Source organism: Nansenia antarctica (genome assembly GCF_963989245.1).
Source record: "Nansenia antarctica genome assembly, chromosome: 10".
Classification (NCBI taxonomy): domain Eukaryota; kingdom Metazoa; phylum Chordata; class Actinopteri; order Argentiniformes; family Microstomatidae; genus Nansenia; species Nansenia antarctica.
The window spans coordinates 5476293-5493129 of NC_137680.1; the positions used below are offsets into that span (position 1 = coordinate 5476293).

A 16837-nucleotide genomic window follows, 5' to 3' on the forward strand; every position below is an offset into this window, starting at 1 on the left:
ATGTATCATTGATAGCGAAAAAAAATACTGTATCTAGCCATTTGTATTGTTTGTACCGGTTTAGGCCTGTCTGTAGGTGTACACTTTGCTGTTTAGTCTGTTTTTTTGTGAAAGCTGATAATAGATCTTCTGTTTATTTTTTGCCTTTCAAAGGAATTTAGAATTAAAAATCGATTTCTGACTGTTTCTGACAACTTCCAACTTCCCCCCCCCCCTTTCCTGCATCTCTCTCTCTCTCTCTCTCTCACACGCTCTCTCGCCCTCTCCCTGCATCATTCCTTGCGTGTCAGGGTGAGTTTGGAGTCCAAGACATGAGTTCTCACACAAGAATGTGTTTTTGCCCTATCTGACCAGCCCTCCACCCCTCCTTTCTCACACTCACACTCTTTTCCACCAATTTCTTTCATAGACCTTATTAATAATGACTGCACTACAGCGTCCCAATAGTCACTGGAGTGTTCTGAGCGTGACAGTTTTATGATTGGGTATGTCCAAAATCCCTTCCCCTCCTACCATTGTCATATCTGGATTCTCAGCATACACATATGAATTTGATACTACGTTATGTGGTGGTGGACATACTTTACACAACACACATAGCTGGTATTATAACTTCATCTTCCTGAAGTGTTCACTGACAGTTTTAATGATTATGACTCCACCGTAAGAGAGAGTTATAGAGAGTGCATATTTCATTCAGTAAAAAGTCTCTCCATCTTTGCATCTTTTGTTTATGTACTACCTCCTCTTCTTATATAACAACATGCACATCTACTTCATGGAGGTAATCTGCAACAGTCAGTAACATTGTCTTTTTTAGATCAAGAGCAAAAGAAAAGGAGCAAAACATGTTCATACTCACAACTTCTCTTGTCGACCTGAAACTTCTTTTGTTTTATGAATCTTTTGTCTTCTCTTGTTTCCCCTTTCCTCTCCTCCTCCCACTCCTCCTCCCCCTGTCCTACCTCCCATCATAATTCTCTCTCCTCTACATTTCTCTCGACCCCAATCTGGTTGAGAAACATTCTGTTCCATTCTTTCACACACAGTAAACAACACAACAACAATATCAAACATTAGGTATTGTTCATACAATTTAACTATCATCCAATGTGATGATTAACCATTAGTAAAGAACATTTATGACACATTTATAACAATTATTATGTACACTAGGGTATTTAGTACACAATTACACAACTATCACAGATAGACAAACACATGTGTTTACTATGTGTTAAACATGTTAAATGATGGGATATGAATAGTTATTCATGTAACTATTGTGTTTTTCAGCTTGTTTCTGCATGAACTAATTTGGGCTTGTTTGTTTGCATTGGAGCAGGTGAAGGAATGTGTGAGAAAGTGTAGGTTGAATTTGTTCCATTCAACTGTTCTAGTCTACTGTTCTACTCTACTGTGTTATCTTGGCTGTGGAGGAGACAAGAAGAGGAGGTTACGGAGCCCCCCTGGGGTCACATGGTAGAAAAAAAACATTTGATGTGTGAATCCGTTCCCTCGGTTTAGTAATTTGTTAGGGTTATGGTTATGGTTAGGGTTAGGGTTAGGGTTAGGGTTAGGCCCTACGAGCCAGAACGATCGCAAGGATTCTAACCCTAACCCTAACCCTCCTTGCGATCGTTCTGGCTCGTAGGGCCTAACCCTAACCCTAACCATAACCCTAACCCTAACCCTAACCCTAACGAATTACTAAACCGAAGGGAACGAATTACTAAACCGAGGGAACGGATTCACACATCAAATATTTTTTTTCTACCATGTGACCCCAGGGGGGCTCCGTAGGAGGTGGCTTTACACTATTTAGATTTATTTACGCTGTCTCGGACCCTGGAGTAAAACTGATTTAATACTCCCCATTCACCACCAGATGGGGGTGTACACAAGGAGAGTGTGGGGGTGGTCTCAGGCCGAGAGAATCCTGATTAAATCCCCACAATACAGTATGTCATAGGATTTTACACAGATATGGTTTTGGGTTGTTTTCAGGTGAATTCTTTGATGTAATTACCAGAACGCTTTCCTTGTTTGTTACCACATTCATTACTTGTGAATGCCAGGTAAATTCCAGCTGATATAAGACTGTAAAATAAAACTGTATTCTAATTTGCTGGTAAATTCTATTTGATGTTTCAATGTGTATGAATAACCCGCTTGAAAAAACTCTTGTAATGCAATATCCCACACAGAGTCAAGTGCTCGCACTTATTAATGAAGTGAAGGGGCACTACACCTACACCTACAATATCCATAACCATAATGCCTGTACTAGTGCAAAATTGTCATCAATTCACATCAAGTACCATGCACCATGAGACAGTTCAGTGTCTATAAACAATTATTTGAGTTCTCATACAGCACTTCACACAAAGGTGAAAGATTATCACTCATTACAACTTGACGCTGTTGTATTATCCTGTGTTGAGAAATAGGTTTCCATAGGGACCGATATAGGCTGGATGGGGGGGAAACCTGATGCGATGTAGGCTGCCATGAACATGACTAATATAAATATTGCCACGCATACCTCCCGGGTCACAGAAGACAACAAGAATGCCTGCTGGCTCACTGCCCCACAGTCAATTCAGGAGGGGGAGACACTCATCATTCCCTTGACATATCGGGGCTACATACAGTCTCTGGGGATGGGGAGGTTTAGGAGCGGTGCGTGAGGGTGAGGAGGAAACATGGTATTGGCCTAACGAGGCTGGCCAGGGAAAGCTGATGACAGGTTGAGTGATAGAGATAAAGAGGGATGAAAGAAGAGGAGAGGAGGTCAGTCCATGGAACACACTGATCTATCATGATCTGCACACTCTCTGCTTTGAGGCTCAGAGAAAGACAGAGTGACAGAGAAAGAGAGAGAGGAAGAGAGAGAGGGGGACATGCCAGGTCATAAACACTGCAGACTTGTTTATTGCTTGAAGGCATTGCCCCCCCCCCTCGATGCATTGCTGCACAGACTCTCCACCGGACCCCACCTTGCCCCCTGCCAAACTCCTCCCTCTCTCCCTCTCTCTCTCCCTCTCTCTCTCCTTCTCTCTCCCTCTACTCTATTTTCCCTTCTCTGTCAAGCCCAGTAGTGGGTAGCTGCTTCCAACGTACACACACGCACATACACAGAAGCACCCACATTCTCTCGCTCACACACGCACTCACTCCATCATTCGCATACCCTTTGTGACCTGGATCGAGTGATATGTAGTGTAGCGTGTCAGTGCTTGCCGTAGTAAAAAAGTTAATTTGAGACTGTGTTATTTGACTGATGTCCCTCTCCTAACCCCGCAAGAGCAATTAAACAACCTCTCCCTTAACGAGTAAGTAGCTGAATGAGTAACACAGATTGAGAGAGGTATGATGGGTGGGGGTGGGTGGGGGGTGGGTGAGGTGGGTGGGGGGGATTGGAATCCAGACAGATGTCAAACTGACCTGACCTGTGTAGTTGACTTAGTCACGTAGGGGTGACATTACAGACATGTGGCCATTTGATCTCTTTATTTCCCCCCATATTAGGTACATCCATCCATCTCTCTTTCCATCGATCTAGCTCTCTTTTCAGCTACATGTCTCTTTGTCCATCTCACCGGCCAACTCGTTGTCATACTCCGTCAGTCTATATATCCATCACATCTATCTGTTTGTCTATTGGGACATTTTTTTTGTCTGCCTTTTTAATAATAATAATAATAGCTGAGATTTATATAACGCCTTTCAGGAGACCCAAGGACGCGTTTTACATAGTGACAGAAAGACAGTCAGACTGACAAACGCAGAACACAGAAACTAACAACAACTTACTAACTAGGGGCCAAAGGCCTTGGTGAACAGGTAGGTTTTTGAGGGCTGATTTGAAGGTGTCCAGTTTTTGTCCTCCTGTCTGTCTGTCTGTCTGACAGACTCTGCTCTCTCTCTGCTTATCTAACCATCTGTCCCTTAACTTTCATCACCCCTTTCTCGCCTGTATTCATGCGGACATCCCGCAGATTTACGCCTCGATCAGCATCTTTGTGTTGGCACTCCATTGTCTCTCTGCAACATGTGTTTCCATTCGTCACACCAGTCTCCTCTGTAACCTCACCCTCGAACTGTTACATGAGCCTTGTTCTGCCCGTGTCCTGGAAAAAGCACGACCTAAACAAGGTGGAGAGGGAGAGGTGAGGAGGGGTGTCAGGTGAAAGTGTTTTAATACATGTATACCCTATAGTGTACTTACACTACATCACGCATATGAGAGCTCTAGACCGGCTGTTACTGGCCTGGATACGCACGCAGTGACCTGATGAGATTGGGGGCGAGGGAGGGACAACAGATAGGGTCTGGCGGCTGTTCAGCCAAATTGCACTGAATGGGTAACTGGCAGACACTGACTTTGGGGTTCTGCAGAGGTAGGTAGGTACGTGGGGAGGGAGGGAGGGAAAGAAGGAGGGAAGGATAGAAGGAGGGAGACATGGTGGCACGGATAGTCGGAAGAGGTGATGATGTGCCGGGTGTGTAAATAGATGGGGCTGGGGTCTATTTATAAAGCCATCTGGAGTGGTCCTTAGCTAGGGCTTAGCACAGAGGTGCTTGGTGCATTGGGCTGGCTAATACAGTAGTTACAAGTCACTAAACATGCTTGGGCCTCAATTCCATCTCAATTCAGTCCAATTCATGATGATTCTTTCCATCTCTACAGTAGAGATTATGACAGGAAGGATGGGTGAGAGAGAGAGAAGGGGTGACATGCAGGATATGTCCGCGGCCGGAATCGAACCGGGAACCCTGCGGTTACATGGTCAACGCTTAATCCACTACGCCACCTAAGCGCCCTAATTCTTTCCATCTGACTGACTTGAAACCACCAAGGGCCAAACAAAATGTATGATTTTGAATTGATGCCATGTCAGTGTATTGTCAATTATTGTAAGTCTCTTAGTAGAATGGAGGACATGTGCATTATGTGGAGGTTATCTAACCGTATCTAAAGTAAATGTAATGTTATCTATGTACTGGTTTAGATTTATCCCTGAGATAACAGCGGTATGGTATGAATGGGAGGTAATTTTTCATCAGTTTGTGTTGTTTCCTGCTACAGATATGGGACAGTTCCAGAAATCTTCAGAGTTGTTGAGGTATAGGGCACAGATTGTCACAGCCTGGGGCTACACTTATCACGTGATGGTCGTTCCACAATTCACATTTGTTGTGTTCGGCTATTAGTGTTACGTATTCGGAGGGTCCGCGTTATGCCTTTAAAGGACTTGATACTGTCAGTGAGTGTGGGGGTCATTTGTTGCTTAGTTCAGCAGTGTGGTAGCTCCAGCAGTTCAGAGGGTAGCCAGGGCCACAAGACACATTTGTCTTGAGATTGAATACTGGAGTTGGAACAGGTGTGTGTGTGTGTGTGTGTGTGTGTGTGTGTGTGTGTGTGTGTGTGTGTGTGTGTGTGTGTGCGCGTGTGTGTGTGTGTGTGTGTGTGTGTGTTGACATCCTGGCTCCATCCTGTCTCATTGGTATGTCCTAAGAAGCCAAGCAAGAAAAAAAGTGCTAGCTCTGATTTCATGAGATGGAGTGTTTCCAGTATTGGCTTACCAGAGCTTAATTCAGCTTTACCTGTTACTCGGCTTATCACTTATCCCTCCTTTTCCATGTATCCTCTATCATCTGAGAGTTTCATGAGGTACCATGAAAGCTGCTTAATATCCATTCAAATTCATTTATACACCCACGTAATTACCCAAAGCTACGGTGGAAAGCTCCAAACGTGGCACTCCGCATTTCTGCATAGTGTACAGGGGCGGCTGTGGCGCAGGAGATAGAGCCGTCGTCTAATGATCGCAAGGTTGGCAGATCGGCGGTTCGAGCCCCGGCTGGCCACATGTCGAATTATCCTTGGGCAAGACACTGAACCCCGAATTGCTCCCAGTGAGTTGGCCGGCACCTTGCATGGCAGCTTGGCCGCAGTTGGTGTGTAAATGTGTGAATGAGAGGACGTTGTAAAGCGCTTTGGATAAAGGCGCTATATAAGTGCAGTCCGTTTACAGATAAACCAGAGGGTGGTTGGCTAAATGGCACAATTGCAAATGAAGAGGCGATGTTTGCAGTTTTACCTTTAAAAACGGGCATTTGTGATGCAGAAACAGGTAAGGGGGCACGGTTGAATTAAGACACAAGCTCTGGCAAGCCAATACCAGGACAGTGTATGAGAAGTTAATGGGTAATGAAGGGATAAAAACAAATACAAATACAAAGATAGATAAATACAAACAGGTTTATTAGGATCATTTTTACAACCAAAAGTGTCACAATAGAGTTCAACAGCATTATGGTACAGTGTGTGTGATGAACGAGCACCGAGTCAGAGGCTCTATCCCCAAACATATACACACACACACATACACACACACGCACGCGCGCGCACACACTCACACACACACACACACACACACACGCTCGCGCACACACTCACACACACACACACGCACGCACGCACGCACGCGCACACACACACACACACACACACACACACACATAAAGTTGCATTATGCATACAGTAGAATAAGTGCCTTTACAGTGTTGCTACATATTTACGTTGTTTCAAGATAAAACATACAGTAAAAAAATACTATCACAATACAGAATATGAAATTCCAGCAATATGTTCCATTATACCAAACTTAGAGATGCCTATTATAAAACGGATTTATGAAAACGTCTAAAAAAAAAAATCTACAAAACACCATTTATCTCTCCCCCCTTCCCTCCCTCTCCCTCTCCTCCTCCACCCCTCCGCTCTCTCTTATCTTCCTGGCCTCCCTCTCTGCCTCCTCTGCTTTCCTCTTCTCCTCCCTCTCCGTCTCCTTCTTCCACGGCCCCCCCAAGTAACTGAGGATCTCCTCTGGGCCTCCGCGAAGCCTGGGCTGCGGGTTGAGGAGCTCCCTGAAAAGAGACATCACCAGTGGGCTGAAGCCCTCGAACTGTGGGGCGACGGGGTTCGACCTCCAACGCTCCTCCAGGTTCATGTTATCGTCCTTTTCACCTTCACTCCTCTCCTCCTCCTCCTCACTGCTCCACCCCCCTTTCCTGCTCCTCTCCCTCTCCTCCTCCCTTTCAGTCTGGCGGTCAAACCATTCCCGGTACGAGCGGTAGGCGGGGTCGTCACGTGTGGACTCCTCCCAGGGGAAACAACCCGTCAGGAGGCAGTACACCAGCACGCCGAGGGCCCAGCTGTCAATAGAGGGCTCCACCGTTATCCAAATGTCCTCCGTCTCCTCTCCGTCCCCCCCCTCTTCCACTCTCGTCTCCAGCTCCTTGGCCTGCTCCACCTCGGGCGTGCAGAAGGGCGAGTCGTACCAGACGGGGCGAACCTTGGACCCGGTGGGGCGGGTGAGACCGAAGTCGCCGAGTTTGACCCAGCGGCAGGAGCCGTCGCACAGGAAGATGTTCTCCGGTTTGATGTCCCGGTGGATGAAGCCCAACGAGTGGAGATGGGACACGGCGCCGCTCAGCTGAGACATCACCCTCTGGACGCACTCCTCGTCCACGCCCACCTGGAGGAAGGGAGGAGGGGTGGCGAGAGAGAGAGAGAGAGAGAAAGAGAGAGAGAGAGAGAGAGAGAGAGAGAGAGAGAGAAAGAGAGGCATAAATAGTTGTATTAAAATCATACTAAAGGCCAATGCACACGGCGTGCGATTTTGTCGCACGACAACATTCGATTCTCAATTCACACCACCGAAGTGTGTGGGTGTGAATGGAGAATCGAATGTTGACGTGCGACAATATCGCATCGCAATGCACACGGCGTGCGATGCGATATTGTCGCACGACAACATTCGATTCTCCATTCACATTCATTCATTCATTCATTGGTGTGAATTGAGAATCGAATGTTGTGCGACAAAATCGCACGCCGTGTGCATTGGGCTTAAGGGGGACGGATGGAGAGAGAGAGAGGGAAAAAAACGGTTTGAAATTTGAATTCTATTTCTATCTTCTTCTATCTTCTATTATGTTCATTTCAGTTCTATTCTGCCACCTCAAGTAGAGCAGACTGGGCCATCCCAGCCATTTGGGAAACCCTGCTCTGCATCACGTATTCCACCTCCAGACACTGAAAGAATGGAGAAGGCTGAACTCCTTATCAGTGCTACTGTATATAGGTTACTGGCAAAGACAGACACGAACAGAGAGACACAGGAGGGGGTGGAGGGGAGGCTTTCTACTGAAGTCTTTATCTTGCACTTAGTGCTTCAAGTTTTCGCTGACACAGAGAAGAGGGCAAACGGGACAAGGGCAGTATGGGGCAGTGCTAAGCAGTGATAAACAGAAATCAGACCTCTGAGAACTAGTACTGTACTCAGTGTGTTGTGACTTCTACAAAGTGGTTAAAACTAAAAGAAAAGTGTTATCTTCTCAACTCAAGTAGTCTCAAATGAAAACAATGAGTTCCCACTGTCAAAAGTATGATTAACTTAACAGTCAGAGAGCTATGTGTGTACTGTATATCTCAAGTCTCTGGACTTGTCACACGGTCTAATATAAACAAACCTCCGACACGATGACACTGTAGAGGTCGCCATAGAGACCAGCCTGCTGGGCAAAGACGTAGTAGGCAGGTGTGGAGAAGAAGATCCCCAGGGCCCGTGTGAGCGAGGGGTGAGTGCAGTAAGAGAGGGAGAGGTTGTATTCACGCAGGAAAGAGAAGAGGGAGGTAGAGCAACGTGGGAAGAACTTCAGAGCCATGGGTGTTCCTAAAAGGAGTGGAGCGGGAAGGAGATCACAAAGATGTAAAAGACAGAGTTGGTAAAAGACTAATGTAATTCAAATACTGTCACAAAATATAAGGGCTCTCAAATCTATCAACACCGTAAAGGTATTTAAAATAAAAGTAAGTAAGTAAGTAAGTAAGTAAGTAAGTAAGTAAAGCTTTATTTAGATAGCGCCTTTCGTACATGAAATGCAACTCAAAGAGCTGCATTTCAAACACCTCTGCAGATTCCATATACTGTAGTCTTGGTGAGACTATGTTGCATTAGTTGTCCCTAGAGATGGAGAGGACAACCCGCCGTTGTAGCAACACTATCCTTGAGTATGTACGTGTGAAGTGAAGCCCTGTATTAGCGCAACACTAATGCTAACAGATAAGTGGACACTATATAAAGACACTAAAACACTACTCTCCATTGCAGTAATAGTGACCATACCAAACATGTGTGGTTGTTATTTCATAACAGTAACCCAAGTAGGTTACTGTTATTTCATAAACAGTAACCTATGCTGTGGCACAACCGGCCCTATAAATACACTGTGGTGTGTCGTGTGCACAGGTCAACCAGGGTTGTTTCAACTCAACTATTCAATTCAACAATTCCAAATTCCTGGTGGCACTCCTTAGTCTAAATTTGAATTTTTATTATCTTCCTGAATTCACACTCATGTACATCCCCAGATGACCCCAGATCCCTAGAGCTTCACTGACCTCTTTTCTTGTGAACAGCCAGCATGACCTTGCCGTACGAGCCCTCCCCAAGGAGCTTGACCATCTGAAAGTGTTCGGAGGTCTTCAGAGTGGACATGGACTGGGCCGAGAGGAAACATAGCTCATTCAGTTCCTGAGAAGCGTCCTATAGCAGAGAAAACAGATCAACATGTTAACAATAATTCTAAGAAAACTGGGGATATTAGTTAATTTTTTACCAGTGCACAGAGAAGTTAAATGATCGAATGATTGCTAATCCCTGACTGTCATGTGATTGGAATAATGCGCAAGTGTGGAGAATATATTTAAAGACAGGCCAGAGGCTGTTGCTCCACATGCTGAATCCATCCTGCTTCAGTTTTATAACGAGTTAATGTTTCATTGCCCCCTGAACCCTATTCAGGCTACATGGCAAAAGAAAAAATACATAAACAATCTTCATAAACACTTTTGAACTAAGAGCCAAACAGCACTCCCATGCTCATAGACTTTTTTCTGTTATATTCTAACAAATGCATTTATTGAAAAATATCTATAGATCCATAGATATAATTAGATTTTAAATATTGATTGATAGTGGGAGATGTGCTAGTTCTCGATGTCTATGGATTTTGTTATTGAAGGTGTGAAGATGTTTTCATCTACACACTAAAGCACTTTGAGCTGCAACGTTTGCAGGAAAAGCGCTATACTGTACAAGTGAAGTTATTATTATTATTATTATTATTATTATTACAGTATGTCTCTCATATACAGAATGTTAGTGTGACCTCATATAAGGTACATACTGTATGCTGACGTCCTTAGTACTAATCCCTCCACCTGACGCCTCAACACATGAGAGAAGGGTAATTAACACAGGTAATTCACTTTACTATAGATGAAGCTATAATAACACCATAGTATAGTTTTACCCTTGACCTTCCTCATCCATTGCATAACAGAGCATCATAGAACTGCCAGATTGATTGTGATTGAATGACACTTGTTATGCCTCTGGAAAACAGCTTATTCTGTAGCTGTAAGGAATAGCATCTGAAAGAAAGAACCCAAATAAGGTTGTATGCTCCTTGGTCAGAATCACGGACATCTGATTGGGTTAGATTTGGGCAAAGCATAATAGAAAACGTTCAGCTCTGGCATTCAAGATAATGCACTCTCTGAATTGATTGAAGAGAAGAGAAGATTGAGGTCAATGCAGAGGTGCAAAGTGTACCCTCTTTTATATTCAGATGGAACCAAACAAACAAGTTAATTTGAGTAGAAACATTTAAACTAAATGCATCAGCTTCATGCCTTTGATCTTTGTCTTTTATCTACTAAACCCTTCAGTTGCAACAGGGTGTAATCTCTTAGATAATACTCTGTACATCTCTGAAAATGCCCTGTGTCTCTAAGATGGCTCTGAATGATCTGTAGCCCCAGGCTGTGACTATACAGTACCTCTTTTATTGTAGTTTATTTTGGTGGACTATCTAAGTTGTCTGTGTCTTGTCAGTGAACTCAGTGCCAAGCACGCCACGACCAAGAATAGGTCTACAGATTGCAACCGGTCTAACTCTGAATCTGCTGCTGGGCACAGACAAGAAATAACAATAACAATATCTAAATGGACTGCACTTATATAGCGCCTTTATCCAAAGCGCTTTACAACGGCCTCAAATTCACCCATTCACACACACATTCACACACCAATGGCGGCAAGCTACCATGCAAGGCGCCGGCCGGCTCACTGGGAGCAATTTGGGGTTCAGTGTCTTGCCCAAGGACACTTCGACATGTGGCTAGCCAGTGCTCGAACCGCTGATCTGCTGACCTTGCGATCATTAGACGGCGGCTCCACCTCCTGCGCCACAGCCGCCCCTACATCTACTATTCATTTCAAACAGAACTGTTCATGTTGTGTCAGAGGTCAACGCTGTATATTCCCTTATTCATTTGTATATGACGGCCTTGAACCAGCTAAGTGCTTTTGTTTATACAATCCGAGGCTGCATGGGTGACTGAATTTAAATGAAATGAACACGGTGATTAACTGAAATGTAATTCTTCTCAAGGACTGTTTCACCTTCTAAATTGACCTGGGTGTGAGTGTCAGCTGGTGGAACACATTTGCCCCAGTATCAGCACCCTGACATTCGCTGTGTCTTTGTAACTTGAGGTGATAATTAATGAATCTGTTATGTTCATCTGCCCCCCCCCCCCTCCCTCCCTGCCCCAGTGAATGAGACCCTATCTGGGATTGAACAACTGGCCTCTTTGATTTTGTTTAATAGCTGTTGGTGGATTAATCCTATTAACAGATCTAAAGGCTAAAGTAAAAACCAGTAAAGATGCAGTAAAACCTCTGAAAGCTGAAAAGCCTCTCCACAATGTGCACCTCGCTTGGACCGATGCCTCCATCCCCCTCTGGCAGAGTCAGAACAATTATCCCCCCATATAAAACACTGTTATGTCTTCATCACATCCTGAGCTTAGAATTCTAAGGTTCTATCTCCGTTTAGGGCAGTTCAGAGATATTGAGCGTCAAAGTTTTTACATTCCATTATGTTCTGTGAGATGGAACCTTTGTATTTTATGAATTACTAACTCAAAAATGTCAACATTTTAAGAATAACACCACACAGGCATTAATAAACACCTAATGGATCAGATTATGAAAGAAACTCAATTTTGACAAAAATTGAGATAGAACCTTATAATTCTAATGTGACTGCACAGTTGACAAAATGGAGCAAGGAGTGGATGACTTCTGTCATATATTACATACATTATTTGCTCTATAAAAGAACACATTCTGCAGACTAAGGAATATGATTGATATTATTATTATTATTACTACCTTTATTTAAACTCGAAGAAATCATTGAGGGCCCGGTCTTCATATACAATAATGTTGAGTAACAATGATGTCGAGTATGCATGTAAAAACTCTGCACTGCACTTTATATATGTTGCACTATCCAATGCACTGTTGTCTGTCCTGTGTTGTCCTGTTTTTTGCATTTGTTTTTGTATACACATGAAAAAAAGTATAAATGCACTTACTGTAATGCCAAAGCAAATTCCTATATGTGTATGCATAATGGCAATAAACGTTATCTGAATCTGAATCTGAATCTGAATGTGTATTTACTTGCAAGCCTTATTTGTAAGCATTACAAATAAGCCTGGTTGATAATGTACAGGAGATCCAGGGAAACATTTGCCTTAATACATTTGCCTGAATATAAAATAACCCTATGCATTGGCCACACCAATGGCTGAGGCGTATAATTCCTGCATAGAAAAGATAGATTTACTTACTGTCATTGTAAGTTTTCTCAAGTTGGTACGTCTGTATCTTTTCACTTTGCCTGGGATCTTGTTAGCATCCCGACCGTTCCCTCCTGTAGTCGAACTGCTACTGTTCTGTTCTCAATCCCTGTATCACACTGCTGATCTACTGTGATATTGAAATCTGAGCCCGAGTGACTGTTGTTGCCTTCACTCCGTGGGTCCAAACGGTGCTTGTTTTTATACCAGACACATGGCTGTACCTTCCCCTATCCTTCAGGGACCACCAGTGACTGTTTCATTCTCTCAAGGAGACCCCCCCGTGTCACACACTCACCCCTCCCTCTCTCTCTATGACTCTCTCCCACTCCCTTTGACTCTCTCTCTCTCTCTCTCTCTCTCTCTCTCTCCAAGCTCCCCAACTTGTTTTGCCAGCAACTATGCATGTACCATACCATGTCATAGCTGTAAGGTATTTCAAAACTATCCATCTCTCTCCCTCTGCATGAAACTCTCTCCCCCTCTCCCCCCTCAACGTCAGTGTTAGTGTCCAAATGTGTCCAATCTGTCACTCTGTCCATCTACATTAACCTATCCCATTCCCTCTGGTGCCTCTCTCTCTCGCTCTACCTCTCTCTCTCTCTCTATCTTTCTCTCTACGCCCCCCCCCTCTCTCTCTCTTTCTCTGCCCCCCCTCTCCTCTCTAATCGTCTTGCATACATACACACCCCTCCCCATTTGATCTGCTCCCCTTCTCTTCATCCTTCTCGCCCTCTCACTCGGTCTTAGTCATTGGATTCCTTCCACAGTGCAGGATGCCTGATCTAATCAACACAGGCATGGTGAGTTAGGATGGTCAGAATTAGCAAACAATCTGTTTCCACTATCACTGCATCTTGATTGAGTTAAGCCTTGATTGAGGCTCCTATTACTGCTGCTGCAAAACTCTTACTATGTTGTAACACTTAGTAATCAACATTCTTGCTCTCTCAAATCTCTCCCTCCTCCCCCTCTCTCTCTCCAGGCAGAAAAGTTCAATTGTTATCAAAAGAATTTCTGGAAGGGGGGGGGGGGGGGGGGACCAACTCTACCTACACTGAATGGTTCACAACCCTAAGAGAGAAACTGCCTCTTATGAATGTTTGATATGCAAAGTAAATGGGGAAATGCTTCTAACACAGATCAGGGAAAGATAAATCGGATGCATTAATCATTTAAAACCAAGATGGGGATGGGAGGAAATTGTTTCCTTTCAGATCAAATATTCACTTAGTAGCCTACTTATTTTTCTTTGTGTCTTTTTTATTTTTATTTATTTTTATGTACATGTATGTGTATATAGGTACATACTGTATATCACCACCATTATCGCCTTTTTTGTTGTTTCCTTTCTTCTTTTTTTTTTTTAATGAATGAATGAATGAATGCTCTTTATTGTCATTAATACAGTACAGGTACCATACAACGAAATTTGGGAGGGGGGGCTCCCCTGGTGCTAGGAAAAAAATACTAAAAACAAGGAGGGAAAAGAGCTGGTTTACATAAATAAAGGCTATATACACTATCCACTATACTATACTATACAAATAAAACACTGTGCTGTACTCTATGCTATGCTATAAATATCCTAACATTTCCTATCTCTGAACCTTATGTACACGAGGGTTGTCATATTGCACATAGTATTATTGCACATTCATTTAAAGTGTCGCAGTTTGCAGGTTTGAAATGTTCACAGTTGTGTTTCAGTATTGCACTTGATTACAATCTAGTAGCTGCCATCAAATTGTCTAGATTAATGTTACTGTTATTACAATTCCTCTTTTTTGTACCGTTTTGTGTGTGTGAATACCCATCTGTAAAAAGCCTTTTTGGATGTTTGCGAAGGAAATCATAAATAGAAAAAGGAAAACTCAATTTCTAAAAACCCATCTCCTCTTTTCCTCTCTCACTCTGTGCAATCAGCTACAATGGAGAATAGCTTTATGATCACTCACTGCTTTTTCATCAATCTATTTTTGATATGTCCTGAAATGCACTTTTCTGTCTCTCTCTCTCGCTCCTTATACCTCTCTGTACCCCACTCTTTTCATTCTCCCTCCCTCTTTCCCCATTTTTCACCATCCTCCTCTCACCGACCCCGTCATCACTGAGTGACAAAGCTAACAGCTGAAACCTTGCCTTATAAAACGACTTAATAGTGCGCTGCACTATCTACATGCCATCGCTGTTTCCCACTCAGTGCCAACTGCAGCCCCATGCCTTTGCTGCACATCTCCCTCTCCCCTGACACCCTCCTCCCCTTTCATGTCTGTCAGATAGATTTCCCCTGATACTACATACTACAGTATTATTATTGCCGGAGGTCTCTCTTGCTGTGTGTTATGTAACACAAACACAGGCTGTTATCACGACCGGTCCTATACACACTCGAGTTACTCCAGCTGCCTGTTGGCCTTGGGGGCCTTAGGGCCGTGACCATCACCGTGTCCATGTTTGTATCGGCGCCGTGGGCCCCTGCTGTGACAACCTGCTCTTGCTCTCTACCACAAACCGACAACGATCATCACTTTCACTCACGGTACTCTGCTTTCACACACACACACACATGGCCGCACACACACACACACACACACGCACACACACACACAGACACACACACACACACACACACACACACACACACATGGGCGCACACACACACACACACACACACACACACAGGCTTTTTGCCATCAAATACTTTCACTTTCACACTTTCCTTTCAACATTGTGCCTCTTATGTAATGAATTCTCAACTGCCATCTGTCATTCAGATATTCTCCTAATGGCAGAAAAGAACAACATATGAAAACAACTGCAGTATGATGGACTATGTTATTATGTTATATATTGTATTTTATTTTGGAAGCACTGCAGTTTAGTTTACACTTTGTTTACCAGTCATTTAATACTCAATGATTGATTCAAGTTTGAGAGCCCTGTGCCTTTCAGCATGGGGCCGACATTGTCAGGTGTCTCCTGGCAGTGAGTCTGACAGAGCCCGGGGTGAAGATGAAGAGATAAATAGGTACCAGATAAAAGGGGAGGCTTGTAACACATGTGTACCACCACCTATTACCGTGTTGTTCTGATCCAAGGGGATTACCATGCATTACTTACGGTTGGAAGAGTTCTGACACACACCCCTTGCACTTTTCAGTCAGTTGGAGATCGCCTCTGTGTGGATGGTATGTGCTACTGCAGCGCTTGATTTGATTTGATTTTATCTTTATTTATCTCGAACATTTCAACCATAAAAACACACAAATTTGTAATAACAAAAAATAACAAAAACTAAATTTAAAAAGAAAAAAACAAAATTAAATTAAATTAAAATAAAATAAGATATAAATTAAAATAAAATATATCTTCCTAGACATGGAAGTAATAGTCAACAATGGTTTTGTTCGAGAAGGGACAGAAAGAAGCAACGCTTATCTGGTCCTGCCCCTTCCTTACAATATCATATTATTATGCAATAAATTATCTATCAATATCAAAAATAATATACCTATCCACTATAGCAAAAGATAACTAAATAATTACAAAAATACTAGTTCACGTTATTTTCAAGCTCCTCTAACTTATATTTATCCAAGAATTCCCGTTTATATTTGCATTTAAACATTTTAATAGTATTACTTGTTTTTATTGTTACATCAAGGCCATTCCAAATGGATACCCCACAAACTGAGATGCACTTGCTTTTGAGCGTTGTACGGACAATAGGTTGCTGCTGATGGCAGTAGTGTGCTGGTGTAGCAGGTAGAATGCATGCTTATGTGACCCAGAGATACATATCCTAGATACAGTCATATCCTGTTTGTCTAGGAATGAGATCCTTTTTGACATTTGATCATTTTTGGGCTATCAATAAAAAAGCAATGCATAGTGAATTCTATGAGTGAGTTCAAACCAGTGTAATAGTACGGAGCCCCCCTGGGGTCACATGGTAGATTTTTTTTTATTTTTATGTGTGAATCTATTCCCTCGGTTTAGTAATCCGTTCCCTCGGTTTAGTAATTCGTTAGGGTTAGGGTTATG

At 43.3% G+C, this 16837-nt stretch overlaps 1 protein-coding gene across 1 annotated transcript; it reads right to left on the reverse strand.

Annotated features, from left to right (window-relative positions):
- Positions 1-6740: 6740 nt before the first annotated feature.
- sbk3 (SH3 domain binding kinase family, member 3) lies at positions 6741-14898 on the reverse strand (the record flags this gene model as incomplete). The annotated part of the gene is made up of 4 exons (XM_080540549.1): positions 6741-7547; positions 8545-8747; positions 9476-9620; positions 14887-14898. The coding sequence occupies 4 exons, from the start codon at positions 14896-14898 to the stop codon at positions 6741-6743; spliced, it is 1167 nt and encodes a 388-aa protein (XP_080396675.1).
- Between the last annotated feature and the right edge of the window lie 1939 nt (positions 14899-16837).